This window comes from Trematomus bernacchii, unplaced genomic scaffold (genome assembly GCF_902827165.1).
Source record: "Trematomus bernacchii unplaced genomic scaffold, fTreBer1.1, whole genome shotgun sequence".
NCBI classification, from domain to species: Eukaryota; Metazoa; Chordata; class Actinopteri; order Perciformes; family Nototheniidae; genus Trematomus; species Trematomus bernacchii.
The window spans coordinates 4,255,687-4,273,898 of NW_022987469.1; the positions used below are offsets into that span (position 1 = coordinate 4,255,687).

Sequence of the window (18,212 nt, forward strand, 5' to 3'; positions counted from 1 at the left end):
TTTAAATATGTAACAGCCATCTGATTACTTATTTGTTGTATGTAACTGTAAGGGAATACAGCTACATTCTTTAGTATCCTGATTATGTGATCCTGTAACATGTCATCTGTTACTCCACAAACCTGGATGTGTGGAGCTCATCAGCAGCCAGAACCCTTAGTGGAGTTTAAAGACAGTTGGGACTTGTTTGATTGTTGTAATGCTCCAGTTCCCAATGAGGGGCCCTTAAGCAGTACACTAAACTCCAGATGAAACTGCTAATGTACGCTGTGCAGTGCAGTCATCCAGCGAAGCGAAAGGGAAGGAAGATAGTCTTCCTGGCTTCAAACAATGTTGTATCCCCAGGTCTCAACTCCTTGTAATTAAAATGTCAATAACGGACATACATCCCAAACTATGAAAACAAGTTTATCTTCAATAAGCTCTTTCAGGAAAATGACTTCTGATTTGAAAAATGTAAATCCTGCTTACTTGAAGTTGAAATGTATTCACTGTCCATCCTTCTGCAGTGCTTCTGTGCATGTTTAACACTGAGTCATGTTTCAGCCCTCCTGCATCAAGCACTGTTATTTAAGCAGCACTTACACTGGCACTTGCCTTACTCACTGGCTACTTCATATAGTACTTGAATCTTTTGTATAATTATTTGTAGTTATATTATGCAGAGACAAGACTCAGCTGTTGGACATTTTGACCTAAACCAAATACTCGCAGAAAGTGTGCGTAGAGAGGAACAATAGGACATTCAGACTGCAAGCTAGTTTCTTACAAAATATCTACAGTACAATACATGTGAATATTTGTAGTAATTTATCACTGAACTGAGTTGAAAAAGACTAAACACAATAATGTGCAGCGTAGGTTGTGTGGAAAAATTAATAAAATACAATCTGCAAGTGAAATAATAATTAGAAAAATGAGAGGAAGCTCAAACTCTGGTCAAACAGACCAGCTGGACTGTGAGTGTGAGTATGTATGTTTGTTGTTGCAGTTTATACAGAGATGTATAGATGATAACTATAGAACTACTTAAGTTTTCTCCAATAGTTTTTTTTTTTTTTACAGATAAACTGGATATCATGTTATTTTGGTTATTAGGTTTCAAGGCGGAAGGCAAACTTCAGCACTTTTGGAAACTTGTAGCTTCTTCATGAGGTTTTGTGCGCAAATATTTCTTATTTGGGAGCAGTGACAACACTTATTTTCCTTTTTAATCTCAGTGTTTAGATTTTACACTTTGAGTTTTGTAAAGATTACACAACTTATTACTTAAAAAGGTCTACTTGTTGAGTAAGTCTACAATTCATAACAGTTCTTATCAGATCAACCTCTAACAGACATGTCATCAGATAATTGTGCCTGATAGTTAACAATAATTGTTCATTGTTTAAACATACTGGAGATAATCATAATAAATGTGTCACATGTCTTATTGTATGAATGCACTCACAATGTCACTGTGCCCTAACAGCTGGCCGACTGATAGACGTTCTGATTTCTCCCTGCTCATTGGAGCTCCTCTGATACAGTATATCCAGACTCTCAATAATGAAGGAACCTGAGCAGGGGCAAAGGTCATCTCTGCTTATGCTTTTAAGCTTTTCATCTCTTTGCAAAAAGGTTGATCTTACAGTCAAGTGTAAGATAATATTTTAGACAGCAAAGACTCTCTAAAGCAGAAAGGAAAAGGTCAAACATCTGACCCGCTGGATGAGATTCGTTCACTTTCTTTAGTCCAGCTGAGGAGTTAGGATTCCTCTTGAATGAAGTCTTAAATCACACTCACAGCTGGAGAGACTTTCAACCTTTGACCTTGCCTCTGACTGGAACTATTATGAGACATTTGAAAGGAACAGAGACAACAATTGGGAACATGTTCTGTTTGCTGTCTGATCCAGAGTCAGATGAAAACAGAACAATGCAATCTGAGTCCACCACTGTACAGGTCCAGGAGGTTTTTCAATGATAGACACTGAAGTGAAGTATGTCTTATTAGATTCCTTATGTATGATATTTGATACAGAAAGTTAATAGACCAGGGTTGATCTGATGCTTTGCCTGGTGTTTTTGTTTTGTTAACAGATGTTAAATAGGGAAATAGTAGAGTTCATTAGGCTACATGATAACTTACAAATATTTAATTTAGATTTGTTAAAGCTTTTAATAATATGTTTTATTTAAGCTAGCAATTCCTACTCCAGTCAGTGTGCTAGACCCCAACACAGAGCTCTCTCTTCCTTGATACACACAGATTACTCGTGGTTCCTCTTTTGTTTCAGAACATAGGACAGGTATGTTTCCCAAAGTGCTGGGCGGAGGTTACAAACAACACCCCTTCCTCTCTGTGATACATATATCTGTCATTCTGCTGCCTGGCTAAATGTGAGGCTGCCAGTCATTCAGGGACCACACAAGTAAATGAAACATCATTGCTGTATGAGAAGCAAATCTAGCAGGAGGAGGGTGTCAGGCTGAGCCTCAGTCAAATGGAATACATTAGCACAGGGAGGGGCTTGGAAAGAAAACAACTGGTTGCATTAGCTGCTGCTGGCTGCTGTATAGGTTATGTTCAGATTTCCATTTAAAGATGTTCATGTTGTCAGGAAGTGATGAGGGTTTACAGCTGAACACTCACATACATGAACAGGTTTACTCCCCTAGTCCCTCAGCTATGTTTTAACATCCCTAGTACACCTCTTTGTTTTTTACCAGCCTTCCTTCCTCCTCTGCAGACCGGCCCTGTTACAGCAAACATGTCCCTGCAGCGCTCAAGGACAAACTGAAGAGAGCACACTGTGCCAGGACAACACTACACATACTGTATATACACTACGTGTGTGTGTGTGTGTGTGTGTGTGTGTGTGTGTGTGTGTGTGTGTGTGAGAGTGTTTGTGTGTGCGTGTGTACATCTAGGTGACGCACATCTCCTAGTCGACCATATGGAAGTGAAGGAAGGGAATGGACAAATCTCCCTAGGACAGTTGACACAGCACAGATGCTAGGCCACACACCAACACTTACAAATACACATAGAAACACGTGCACACTAACACAGATGCATGCACACACCCACGTCCACACACCCACGTCCAACACACCCACGTCCACACACCACATGTCCCACACACACACACACAACACACACACAACACACACACACCACACACACACACACAATTAAATCACACAACACCAACACACACGTCCACAACACCCACAAGCCACAATCACCCACTAGTCCATCAACCCCCACGGACATCCACACAAACCAAACACACACCCACACACACATCACCACCACACACACACACACACCACACACACCTACACACAACACAACACACCTACACACGTCCATCACACCCACGGTCCACACAACACACCACACCACACACCACCCCACAACACACCACACTACCACCACAAACACACCACACACACACACACACCACACAACCACACCACACACACACACACCACACACACAAACCACACAACACCACACACACCCCACACACACACCCTCTGTGCCCAATGTGTGTGTTGTTTGAGTGGTAATGATGCAGGAGTGGGAAGAACGGCTGGTGAGCCTCCCACTGGCCTTATTGCTAGGGAGTTACTGAGCTCGCTGGTGACCTGAAAACACACACACAACACACAACCACAACTACACACACACACCACACACACACACCACACACACCACACACACACACACACGCACAGAAATGTGGGAATAACGGAAGCAGTTTAGAACGGAAAGAGGGAAAACTAATGAAGCTATAGTTTAGTGGGTAAAGAAGAGGAGGGCACTTTGGATGATCTCGTTATATATATATCTCGCTGTTAGAGGAGCAGGCAGGTGTGGACAAATGTCTTTAAAAACAGTCATATTACATGCTGGAATAAACAATAAATAAAGGATTTATTCTTTTATCTTGATACATTTGTTTCTTATCTTTGAACTTGATATTTCAAATACATGTAGATTTATTTAATTTTGGATAAAAAATGTGTCTTGTATATCATTTAAATCATTTTCATAATGAAACCATTGACTTTCATCATTTCTTTCTTCATCCGGGGACATTTATTTTGTATTCAAGTTGTTTTTTGTTTCAGACCACATAGGAACAATATCATTGCAACTCTAAATATTGCTCAGGATGAGTTTGGCTGTTTTGGCTGTGTATCGCTAACAAGGGAAACAACACCTCCACGGAGCTCAGCGCGATTCACAACCGTCCCGACCAATCAGAGCACACTGTGCTCACAGGGAGGGTGGGGGCTGGAGTATTGGAGCTACAACGAGCCGTTTAAAGCCAGAGAGGTGAAATTCAGTGAATACACGTAGTTACAGAGATGCTGTATGAGAAACCAATGTGAGTTTGGAAAAATGCACAATATAAATCTATTCTAGTAGACCTCAACAATGGAATTATGATCAGTGGAAATGGCCATGACATGGGACCTTTAACAAGCACACCGGTCCTAGGTAAACATTTAAAGGCAGAGCTCTACCTCTGGAAGCCTCCGTGCCGTACGGCCCGCTGCTGTCCTGTCAGGTCGGGCATCCAGGCGTCCTTCACTGCCTGACTTGAAGACGTGGCGGTTGTCCAAACTCTGGATGGGCCTGAAGTTGCTGCGCAGATACTCCACTGACTTCACATGGTCCCTGCTGCTCTGTGGTGAAGATGGAGTAGAACGCTTCCAACTGGAATGAAGAAGAGAAGAGAAAACAGGAGAGAGAGAGTTAGTGTAGTGCCCTGCAACACTCCCTCAACTGTGGGGAGTACTGCATCCATCATACAGCAAGTGAAAAAAACATTTGAACTCACTGCAGAAGAAAAAAATACGAATGCAATCTAATTGGAATAAAGCAAGAGAAATAAACAATTGATAATTACCGAACCATACCCAAAAACCTTAGCAGAATGTTTGAAGCATAATATTACAGAACGTATAAAGAACATATTAAAACATGTATCCATTCATCAGTGATGAAGATAAATAAATGCCCGTACAGAGAAGAGCAAGACCACTCCTTTATTTAAAAATACATTAGGCTATTGAAATCAATAGACTCAATTATATCAATCATAGACTCAATTATATTAATCCAGCAACATTGTTGATTCAACATGTTGTTCATTTCCATTTCCAGCATACTCTCATTCTCTTTCCTGTGGGGACCTAAGTGGGAAGGATCGATACCAGTCTCAAACATGCAGGTTGTAGCAAGAGCCGAGAGATGATAAGCATGGAGACTGGAAGCAGCACAAAACGTTCACTTTCTAAAAGTTATCCGTAAACAAACACATAATAAAATAACAATTAGTGGTTTGAGTGGGAGTGAAACGTTTCTGGATAAACAACTCCAGGAAGTCACTGCTCCCTGCTGCCTTTGACAATTGATTCGAGTTACCTTTTGGATGCATTTCAGTTGTGTACAGAATAAAAAGATTATAATCCAAAAGGCATAAAACCTACAAAAAACCATCCCATGACCAGAACCCAGGGTATATTAGGAATACAGTGACACATGTCATCGCAGGGAGTTTAATACAAGCATAAGGGAATGTGGTCTGGATAGAATAAAGATAGAAGACACCTAATTATGATATGTACTATAATTACATGGATTTTTGCATGATTGGGATCATTCTGAAAAAGCGGCATTGAAAACAAGTCACATTTCAGTCCTAAACCCTATCATTTATTCAATCATGTGTCTGATCCAGAACTGGGGGTGAAGTGGCCCTGAGGGTTTTGATCCAAAGGTCTCTCACAGAGGAGATGTTTGAATCTGTGAACTGACAGCCCCCCCCCCCCCAGACCTGTGACTTCAAAAACATGAACTTTCAGTGAGTGGTGGTCCTTGTGGCCTGTGTGACTGAAGTGCTGTCCCAAGGGATAATTGTGTTTTTCAGAGTTCTGATTGCATATTCATGTTGTGCCAGTGTGTGTTTCTTTCATTTGTATTTGTTGCAGGCATAAAGCAACCACAGTCACACTCCAAATGGCACAACAAACAGTGTTGGAGTTGTCCACGTCTTTTAAACAGTCAGTGTTGTGATAAACACTTCAAGATAACGATTTGTAACAAGTAGTGTTGTCCTATTATTTGCATTAACTGCATCCATGTACTAGTACAAAAGCTTGGCCCATCAGCAGTCAAGATCCAGCAAATCTAGTTTATAAAATATATTTTGTTCTTAAATATCTAAAACACACTGGGCCAACTCTGGGCCAACTCTGGGGGTAAAGAGATTGTGCTTCTGACACAACTGGATACATTGACAAAACTCAGTCAAATCAAACAATGATGTAGTGGCCAAAGCGTTTGAACTTATAGTCACATTTGGCTCAGTTTTGCTGAATCCTTGGTTGTGTTTTTTAAATGAGGTAGTACCTCTGGAAGGACAGGTGTGGCTTCAATAATAAGATGTTTTTGTTGTTTGTTTTGTTGTTTAAGCTGTGATTGGTAAAACTTAGTGTCTGACACGCTGAAACGGTTCCACATGTTGTTTTAAAAGGAATTATGCTGCCATGTTTTCAAGCTGTGAACATTTTGTACTGCGTTGGGTAGATGTTGAAGTTGGCCTCTTCCTGCATGTTGCCATTTGTCAAATACGTGCCGGGTGGCAGGACGTGCGACCAGACATGGATTTGCTCTGTGTGACTGAAGTGTCATCTTTCTGTCTGTGTTGGCAGATGGAGACTCTGTACAATGTGTTTGGAAGCAATGCACACAGAGAAACAGCTTGTGTGAGAGAGAGTGTTGGAAAGAGGAGGGGGTGTAGTGTGGCAGATTTAGTTTCAGGAAGGTACATGTCGGAGAGGGGATATCCAAGGACAGCAAATCCTTCCTGTGACTCTTTGTGCTGAACAACATCAGGTGCTCTGAAATTGAAAACAGAAGCTAAGCCACAACAGAATAAGGGAGGAGTGCATTTTGAATAGATTGTCGTTGACTTGTATGTTTGGACCTAAAAGTGACCGCGCCGTCTCCTACTCCACTATTCTTTTGGGAAAAGCTCCTCCAGCAGTTCACCAAACAACTTCACTGACAGAATGAGCCACCAAGCCAGAGCAAACCAAATCATTAAAAGCAAATAAATGACATTGATTAAAGTGAAAAGACTGCTAATAGCCTTTAGATGAAAGACGTACATCTACTGTAAGAGTGTTTCAAAAACAAGACAGAGCGTCTATTTATTAATTTTCTTTATTACATCCATTTTTGAATCCATGAATCACTTCCCACAGCAGCTGCAGCAGTTTAGTGTGAAAGCCTTTTACTCTGATGGAAACACTGTTTGGAATCCTCTGGGGACCATGCATATCCAAACCAAAGTGAATGGGAGTGTGGACAGTAGGTGTTGATTTGAAACAAACTGTGATGTTTGGATAAGCCAACAATCCTCCCCGTTGTTATAGAATAATAAAATAATAGCGGATGAGAAAGTCAGCCAGTGTTCTTTCCTGAGCAGAATGTGATTGCAGCAAATCCTATTCCCAAACCCCCCAGGCTGCTGCAAAACCAATGGAGAACGCACATTAAACATCCGCCTGCCGGCTCTGTTGACCAGCTTTAGGGGTGACTTTCTGAGACGATGAAAGTCAAATCTGCGTCAAAGCAAAGGATAAATACGAAAAAAGCCCTAGTTTGATTCCACTGTTTACAGAACCGTAGCAAACCCTCAGGGTTTAGGCTGGACAAAGACTGAAGATGGAGGTAACGCTGCACAACTGCAGGAGCAAAGGCATGCACATCTCTTTAGCCTTCCTTTGTGTTAGCTCTGTCGTGCTTTCAAGGGGTAGCTCTGCTTTCCAGGGGTAGCTCTGCTTTCCAGGGGTAGCTCTGCTTTCCAGGGGTAGCTCTGCTCTAGTTTCCACTTAAGGTATAGGTTACAGCTTGAAATGAAGGATGTGGGCAGGGGGCTGAGTGACCAGGGTTCCGTTCTGGTAGCAGTGTTCCAATGCAGCTAATACATTGATATATCAAGAGAAGTGGATACTGTGTTCCAAGATGGCACCCACATATTACCAATAAAAGCAACTCATTGAGTGCACGCTCCAAACATGTCTTTCATGTGTCTTTTGGCTTCTGTTTTTGGGCTTATGGATTGGAGCAGGCACATTAAAGTCCTCCTCTGATCCTGCTGATTCTCTGCACACAACAAATAATTGATAGTTTTTCCACAATATTTGTATTTGTCTATACTGGCCATTGTTGGTCATTTGCAATAATTCGCGTTTTCAACCGTGGACTCTATGACAAAATTCCATTACAGTCCTGTGCAGTCGTGTAAGGACAGTACTACCTGAACAACTCTTGGAACATTCTTATACATGTATATGTCATTCAAAAGTAATGATGCACCCAAGGTAGGCGTATGTATTTGACTGTTATATACTGTACTATGCAATTCATTGCCTCAGTGTTTTTCAACATAATGTATGTTGTATATCTACCGACTCACTCACTACTGATCACTTACTTGTCAAATATAAAAACTGCAGTGAGACTGAACCAGATAGTACATTTGTGTGCCTGGATTTTGAGGTCCAATGTTATCATACATATAGTACCTAATGCAGCTTTAAGTTTACAGGAAGTCCTCATGTGGCTGTCAGGGACTGTTAGTAATGCCTGTTTAAGTCCTCAGAAGTTTACTGAACTAAACTCTGTGTACCTCAAAGTGGGACATCATCAGTGCCTCTAAATGTGTGTGTGTGTGTGTGTGTGTGTGTGTGGTGGTGTGTGTGTGTGTGTGTGTGTGTGTGGTGTGTGTGTGGGTATGTGGTTGTGTGTGTGAGAGATTAAAAGCACATTTTCGACGTTTGTGTGGTGTTTATCGACTTTCACAGCAGACATCATCACATGTCTGTGTGTGTGTATGTATGATTTTGGAATTATGGCCTGGCTGAAATCTGAGTTTCTCCTCACACAGTCGACTGCAAGGAAAACAGCGCTGAGCATCTTCAGCCCTTCCTCCACCTGAGGATCAGAGGTGAGGAAGTGTGAACACCACAGAGCATGCTGTGACTCACATCCAGCCTCCAATCTGAGTTGAAATCACTATATTATCAGAGCATACAGCCTTGGTTACAGCATAAATGGAAGTTCTCTGATAGTAGGCAGATTATAGGCTGCTTGTATGTGTTGCTATGGCAACACAATCTATCGTAGAAACAGGGAGACAGTAGATTTCTCTGCATTGAGTTACCACTTTTTTAAAGATAAAGTGTCGGACAGGCCTTGATTAGTTTGAATGCAGGCGGATTTAAAACATTATTTTGTATTATTTTTATTCCACACATGGCAGTTATTTTAAAACAAAACATGTACACTTTACAAAACATGTACACTTATACTGGATGTTTTTTATAGCGCATGGTGGAAATGAGCAGGGAGAAGAACATCTTATCTTACCTGCCCCTTCTTACAAAAAAAGTACAGAAAAAAAAAAAGAAATAACCATTAAGACATAATTAAAAGCAATATTCTTTCAGTCACAGTTGCTTACAAATACTGAAACATAAAACCAGAACACAATCAAAAGTCAACTTCATACTGTCTAAATATGCTTTCTTTATACATTTTCCTAAACATACAAATGTTCTTACAGCCCTTTAAATCATTCGGCAAAGAATTCCACTTCTTTACGCCAGAGACACACATCTGCTTTAAAGTAGTACGTGCAAACTGATGCTTAAAATGTAATTTCCTCCTATGATGCTCATCCTCTGAAATGTAAACAAATTTGTTTTGTATATTTTCTGGCAGTATTCAGTTTTTTGCTTTATGCATAACTAAAGCCGTCTGTAATTCTATTAAATCTTTACATTTTAACAGCCTTGACTCAATAAATAGTTTCTTTCTTTGTTCTCTAGGTTGTTCATTATGCAACATTCTCACAGCTTTTTTCTGTAATGTAAATAAAGGTTTTAAATGACTCATATAGGTGTTGGCCCACACTTAAACACAATCATTTAAATATGGCAATATCAAACAAAAATACAAAATGCGCATTGACTTGTAGTCAAGCACATATTTTGCTTTATTCAACACAAAATTATTTTTGGATATTTTACTTTTCACATGTAATATATGAGATTTCCATGTTAATTTATCATCCATTATAACACCCACAAATCTAAATTCAGACACCTTCTCTATACTTACTCCATCTATACACAATGAAACATATTCTAATTTTCTCCGATTTGCAAAAACAATACATTAGTTTTGTTCAAGTTCAAAGATAACTTATTTACTTCAAACCATTTCTTAAGTTTTACCATTTATTTTGTAATACTTTCTGCCAAAATAGTTAAATCATCCCCTGAACTAAAACAAATTGTGTCATCACCAGCAAACAACACAAATTGAAGTAACTCTGAGGTGTCACAAATGTCAAGAATAAATTAAAGAGTTTTGGACCCAAAACTGAACCTTGTGGGACTCCACATTTCATTTTCATATAATTAGACGTATTACCATGAAATTGTACATACTGTTGTCTATTTTTCAAAGAACTTCCTATCCAGTTCTGAGCTATTCTAAGGTGTGCAATTTAGATATGAGGATGTTATGATCTATGGCAGGGGTTTTCAAAGTGTGGGAAGGTGAGCCTCCCCTCAGAGAACATAAGAACAGCCGCGCCCCCCCTCCCAATTATTATTGCTATTATTATTGTTATTATTATTGTTGTTGTTGCTATAATGCAGGGGTATTCAATTGCATTTCAAAGAGGTCCAGTGAGAGAACATGTCATTAAATGCTCTGTTTTCTCTGTCTACCTTTCTCTTTTTTGAGCACGCCATTTGAAATGACTCCGACTCTATGAATCTATCGTGCTGACTCACTGACTGCACCGATTTGATTGGCTGAGTAGCGTCACCTCCTTAAAACATTAAACAATAACTTTTTTAAACCTTTTTATCTTTATGTTTTAAACATTTTATTTTTACATTTTTTACATTTTCAACATGGTGGATAAATCCTTATATGCTCCCGGCAACACACTGAACGTCAACTTTGCCTCCTCACCCCTACTTTAGTGGGAACAATGAGTCTGCGTCTTTGATGCACACAGGCGGATGATGCGGGGATGCAATGTAGACAGGAATAAACGCAGATCATCCTCTGGCTGCAGCCTTGACCGGTACTTGCTTTTGATCAAAGTCAATGTGTAAAACCCGCACTCACACAGGTAGGTGGAGGCAGAAGCGGACTGGATGGAATCTCGTGGAAACGGCCTGCTGAACGGACCTCTGTCGCCTGGCAGCGCAACTTGAATGATGCCGTTTAAAAACATAACAAATAAAGGGCGCTGCCGGCCGTGAGCGAACCGAGCCGGCCGTCAACGGCCCGCTGACGACCGGCCGTTCTGTGATTCTCCAGAACACACAGATGGCCAGTCCGCCCCTGGGTGGAGGTGAAGGGAATGAGCACTTTTACAGCCTTTTTGGCGAGGTAGGGGAACTCGGTCTCCACAGACAGCCAAAAGTGGGCAAGTGTCACTTAACTCATCTTTTTCTCGTTATTCTTTTCTCCCGCTGCGCCTCCCCTGAAGCTCTCTGGCGCCCCCCAGGGAGGCGCGCCTCACACTTTGAAAACCGCTGATCTATGGTATCAAAGGCTTTTTTGAGATCAATAGATGTATATTTCTTGCTTTCTATTGCTGATGTAATTTCTTCCATTATTTCCATTAATGCTAAAGAAGTAGATCGGTTGGTCCTAAAGCCATACTGACTCTCACTCAGCAATTTATTCTTGTTTATAAAATAATCACATTTTTGTAAGAACAATTTTTCAAGTATTTTTGAGAATTGTGAAAGCAATGACACTGGTCTGTAATTAATAAAACTATGTTTATTTCCTGTTTTGAAAAGTGGAATAGCCTTTGCTGTTTTCATTCTGTCCTCTACGAAATGATATATAACATAAAGGTTTGCTTATACAGTCAATCGTTTTTTTACAATAATCATGTATATCCCATCACTGTCATTTGATGTCTTATTTTTTGATTTTACAACAATGGATTTAACTTCAGTTTCACTCACTTCTCCAAGGGCTAACAAAGCAGTGTTGTGCGATCAGAATCACAACATCACCAGGTGGATATTGTTGAAAATTCTGCTTAAAAGTGCATGTCCAGGCTTTATTAATCCGTAAGATTTACCGTAAGCACTGATTTGGTATTTGTGTGGTTAAATGGTGTGTAGACATGTGGGTAACACCATGGTAGACTGGAGTCCCTGATGATGCTCAGTGCCATACTCTGCATATTTCATTTTGACTTTAGCTTGGCAGTTAAAAGTGTTTTGCACGTGTCGTGATAAATTGTGCTACTTATTGTGCCATTAAGGCGCCTTCCAACAATGACAAGGATACAATATCTTCTGATCCCAGCAAAATGATTGAGATTGACAGCAAACACAACTTGACACACTGTAACTGACAACTGACGGCCTACAAAACCAAATGCCAATCCAGTTACAACTACAATGTGTGCCAATATTTTTTCTGTCAGCTGTGTGATAAAATATTCATTTATTGTCATTCTACAAAAGCTTCTGCTGCTGTATCCAAAACTGTTTCAGGAAGAAGTCTGCCTTAGCCTTTCTTTTGGAGTTCTGCTGCACTCTCCCTCCCTTCAGCCACATTTGTACACCCTTACCACACGCATTGCCATTTTCCCTCCACCCACACTCCTCTTTCAATCAAAGATGTTCCAGTACCTTACAGGTAATCGAGATGTAACCATATATTGATCCTAAACCACGTAGTACAGCTCACCAGGTCGGTATAAGTGACTCTTCTTCTTCTCAGTATATGCACCATAAAACCTTTTTTTGGTGTGCAATTAGTTAAATATGGTCTTCATCTGAGCCCACTGAAAACACTGAAACGTTGGCTTTAATTAAATCTATTATGCCAACAAATGTATTAGGTTAGTTGAAAGCAATAACATTAGATTTAACCTAATACCCAAGGATATGGTCTCTGACTTGGCTGAGAAGATCCTACATATTGGGGCTGAACATCCGACTGTGAAGAATGTGGTACTGCATATTGGAACAAATGATGTTGTGAAACAACAGTCAGAAGTGCTGAAAGAAGACTTTAAATGTCTGTTGGAAACTGTCAGCTCTCTAAATGCAGAGGTGTTCATCAGTGGCCCTCTACCGCCAGTCAGAAGAGGAGTGGAGAGATTCAGCAGATTGTTTGCACTGAACACGTGGCTTTCAACTGCCTATACTGACCATTCTGTCCATTTTATTGACAATTTTAACTTTTTCTGGGACCGCAGACATCTTTTTAAGGCAGATGGAGTTTGCCTGAACAAGTCAGGAGTCAAATTGTTTATCTCTAACATATTATTATGTTAGTATTATTAGATCTCAGTGCTGCGTTTGACACTGTTGACCACAACATATTACTAGACCGTCTAGAAAACTGGGTGGGACTTTCGGCAACAGTTCTAAATTGGTTTGAATCCTACTTAAAGGACAGAAATAACTTCTATAGGTAAATACACATCGGAGATGACAAATATGATATGTGGGGTTCCTCAAGGCTCCATCTTGGGGCCTCTTCTCTTTAACATCTACATGCTACCACTGGCTCAGATAATGAAAAACTACAAAACAAGTTACCATAAAGCTATGCGGATGACACCCACATTTACATAACAATTTCACCAGGAGACTATGCTCCAATTCAAACACTGAGTAAGTGCATTGAACAAATCAATGACTGGATGTGTCAGAACTTTCTCCAATTAAACAAAGATAAAATTGAGGTAATGGTTTTTAGAGCCAAGGCAGAAGGTATAAAAGTTAGCGCTGAACTTCAGTCTGCAATGTTCAAAACAACAGATAATAGATTTCAAAATACTGCTGCTGGTTTATAAAGCTTTGAATGGTTTAGGCCCAAAATACATTTCTGACCTCCTGCTAAATTATGAACCATCCAGAACTCTCAGGTCATCAGGGACTGGTCAGCTTTCTGTCCCCAGAGTCAGAACTAAACATGGAGAAGCAGCGTTCAGTTATTATGCTCCAAATATCTGGAACAAACTCCCAGAAACCTGCAGGTCCGCTGCAACTCTTACTACTTTTAAATCCAGGCTGAAGACTTTTCTTTTTGCCGCTGCTTTTAATTGAACTATTCACATCTTAAACTGCACTGTAACTTTTATCCATGTATTTTTTCTTTTAATGTTTATTTTATTATCTTTGCTTTTTAATGACTGTTTTTAAATGCCATTTTCTTAATGTCTTTCATTTTTGTAAAGCACTTTGAATTGCCTTGTGTTGAAAGGTGCTATATAAAAACTTGCCTTGCCTTGCCTTAACCTCATCATTTGTATTATTTTAGCATAATAGTATTGCTTTCATTTAACCTAATACAGTGATGGGAAATGTGTTGACATAATACATTTCATTAAAGTTTCAGTTTTTTTAGTGTATGTGCTAAAATATCCACTAAGACAGTGCTGACAGTTCTCTGCTAACCATGCTACTAGTCAGCTCTCTAAATGTATCTGATGGGTGAAAACATTTCTTACCACATTCAGCCCATGCTTTTTGGAGGAGGAATTTCACAACGGAACAGAACAAAATCTTCTGAAAGACCTCAAGGAGAAAAGAAACCCATATGGCTACATCTTAGCTGCTTTCTGGAAATGTTGGCACAATTGCACACAATGCCAGATGGAAAATTATAAAAAATTCCCACAGGTCCCACTTGGAATGGTACTAGAAGGCTGATCTCAACAGAACTTCCCAGTTGGCAGCTCATGTTTAGGGTGAATGTGATGTGAGACCAGTGTGGCATAAGCAATCTTAGGAAGGTAAACATGTGATACACACACAAACACACACATATATGCAAAACAATGCCAAAAAACATTCACATACACATGCACATACATACCCACATACAAACATCAAACGCACAAATAGAAGCGTGGTTAATCCACATATCTGTTTGAAAGAAAGGCATTTTGGTGGTTGTGTAAGAGCATCGATGGCTCTAAATGCGGCCCAGAGCCACGGCTGTCACTCCCGCTGACCTACTTCAACTATCGTCCAAAACAAAGGACTAGCAAAAAGAGGGGCAAGAAATAAAACACAAAGTGGCAGAGAAAAAATAACTCCAGTCACCATCTGTGTTAATTCTCTTCTCAATCTCCTTCTTTTATCTTCCTCCATAACGTTTTCTCTGGAGAGTCCCACAGCAAAAAAGGGATAAACAAAAGGATTTCAACAGAGGCTTTTAAGCATGTTGAGAAACACTTGCTAATGGTCAGGAATCATCAACCAGACAACAGGAAGAATGATTTATGCCCCAAGCGCTCGCTGCTTTGTTGACTCTTTGTTAATTTATTTCCCTCTTTATATCCATTGCTCTGTGCATTATTTTCTATTTGTTCACTTTTAATTCTTTTTTGTTGCTGTTACACCACACCAATTATGTAAAAGCTGTATTAAACAACTATCAAATAGAATCACATGGTGGCCTCTGTGATGCATGGAATCATCCTTCATGTCTATACAGCAAAGCTAAAGTCAATTCCCAGAAAGAGAAGTGCTTTCAGCTCAGCTGAGTTCAGCCCTCTCCCAGGAAACAGGTGTACCACCCTAAAACAGAGGTTCTTGTCTCAGGCAAAAACTGTGTAAATCAAGCCCCCCCCACCTTTTTTGGTGCCCCCTTGTTTCTGTTGTGTTCTGGGGCCTCATTTATAAAGGGATATACGCTCAAAAAATGGCGTACGCCAGTTTCTACGCAATGTTTGCGATTTATAAAATACTAACTTGACGGGAAAATGTGCTGTCCTCCACGCAAACTCTAACCCATGCGTACGCACTAAGCACACAAACGGGAGAGACGAGAAACTGCGACACCGTTGGCAGAAGGAAGAATGGAGAGAAATATGTGGAAATAATACCATAAATAAAATGTTACCTCTCATTTATCAAATATGAAGAATTCATTTTCAAACATTGATTAAAGCCAATCTTAAAATGATTAAACAAACGCCTGTTGCGACTCCTCAGTGCACACAAAAACATAACTTGGAGAAATAATAAATACGGATATGCTATTTAAAACCACCTCGAATATGTTGTGTTAATTGTTATGAAATGTTTTCTCATAAATGATGCGGTAAGCAGGCAGGACAGAATTACGTCTAAACTGACGCCGTTTTGCATTTCTATAGGTTGTAGATACGAGCATGGTTTTATATACTATCACGTTTAATCGTGTTTATTATGCCGTTGCCAAGACTTGATAAGCGCTCGTAAAACACAGGAGGTATGGAAACTAAGAACACCATATGTGGTAATTGTACAGCTAATATAACACAATCCATTAGTTGTATTTCCTTTAACTGGTCGGATTATGTATATAGTTGCTGATCGACAGCTGGAACACAAACCACCAAATACAACAAAAATAATTCAGATCCAGTCGTCATGACTCCACTCCGAGGGGATTCCCCGATCATTCTTACAGCTTTCTCATCAAGGGGGTGTCTCCTGTCCCCGGGAACAAACACACTGCCCTGAGGAAGGTTATGTGTATTTGTTTTGTCATTAACTTTTTCGGACCACTTATTTATTTATGTTGGTGACGATCCGACCTCCATGCTGCTACTCTGGTTCAAACTGCATCCACCAAACAATATGATTTATCTCGACCTCCCCACAATAACCAAAATCTGACACGGGTGTGAGATGTCTTTTTTAAGCTGTTTATCGTAATTTCCTGCCGATCTTCTTCATGCAGTCAGTCAAAATGAATGAATGAATGGGCGTTTCTTTGACTATGTATAGGCAAATATGGGCGTTACGAGTCGATTGTGATTTTATCAAGGGAAAAGGCGTAGGGAGTGCCGTACGCACTTCCCTCGCCGGTACGCAACGTTTTGGAATCGGAAAATGGCGGAAATGTATGTACCTATTTTTGTGCTTTGTACTACGTAAGCAACCTTCCTACGTCAATCCTACGCAAGGCGTTATAAATGAGGCCCCTGAGCTTCTTGAAGCGTTTCTGTCATGATTTGAGTTTTGTGTGTTAAGTTATGGGTTTATTTTGAAATTCTGTTCTCCCTGTGTCTGGTCTTCCTTCCTGTGTTTGCCCTCCTGTGTCTGATTGTCTCATTGTGTTCACCTGTTGCCCTTGTGTTTCTGCCTCCCCTGCCCAGCTGTGTCTTGTTCTGTGATTACCCTTCTGTGTATTTAGTCTTGTCTTCCCCTGTGCTCCATGTTGGATTATTGTTTTTCCTGTCCCCCTCCAGGTTGGTTTTTGTCCTTGTCCTCATGCCACGTGTTTTGGATTTATGGTTTTGTCTTGTTTGCCATGTCAACAGCTTTTATTAATGAAAGTTCGCTTTTGTTTAAAACCCGCTTCTCCTTAAACTGCATCTGGGTCCTGCCTTACCCCAAACCCTGACAGATTCTTAATTGAAGCATTTCGTTTAGGCAGCGCTTTAAGTAGTGATGGTGAGATGAAGCCTTATGAAGCTTTGAAGCTTTCCAGCCAATTGGTTCGCAAAAGGGTTCATCTCATGAGGCTTCATCATGGGCTTCATCTGAACACGAACCCCCCCTGTTGGTCAAAGTGTGTAAAACAGACAGATTTGACATCTCAATAGTGTTCTCTAGTCTATCTCATACCGAGTTCCCAATGAGTAAAGCCTTAAGGCCCTGACCACACCAGGACCGAAATCGGCCGTTTTCGTTAGTCGGACGACGAAGCGTGCCCTGTCGCCCAAACTCAATTTGGTGTGTGTCCCGCACCGTCGGCCGTGACACGCCTTATTTGGCCTTTCATGGCCAACGCACGGCCGATTCAACATGTTGAATCGGCCGTGCGTCGGCCACAGGCAGTCGGACAAAGAAATCACTCTGATTGTCTGTTCAGCTAGCGAATCAGTGCATGAGAAGCGAAACGGTTGCTTGAGAATGTCTTCCACAAGCAACACTCCAATGGCTGATAGCTCCAGTACCGCACGAAACATGTTTTCGATGGACGAGAGTGAAATGGAACGCACACGCTATTGTTGTTTGTTTAGATCACGCAGTCTGTTCTTCTTCTCTGTCTTCCGGTTGTTGCCTCTGTTTGAATGACGAATACACACTACCGCCGCCTGCTGGTAAGGAGAGTTATTGCCACTCACGCATGCGAA

General features: G+C 40.6%; 1 protein-coding gene across 1 annotated transcript in view; it reads right to left on the reverse strand.

Annotated features, from left to right (window-relative positions):
- LOC117493894 (receptor-type tyrosine-protein phosphatase gamma-like) overlaps positions 1-18,212 on the reverse strand; it is a 537,521-nt gene that overhangs the window by 76,979 nt on the left and 442,330 nt on the right. Inside the window, 4 exon segments of the mRNA XM_034144481.1 lie at positions 4,522-4,559; positions 4,561-4,592; positions 4,594-4,674; positions 4,676-4,714. Of these exon segments, the coding sequence (XP_034000372.1) occupies positions 4,522-4,559; positions 4,561-4,592; positions 4,594-4,674; positions 4,676-4,714 (190 nt within the window).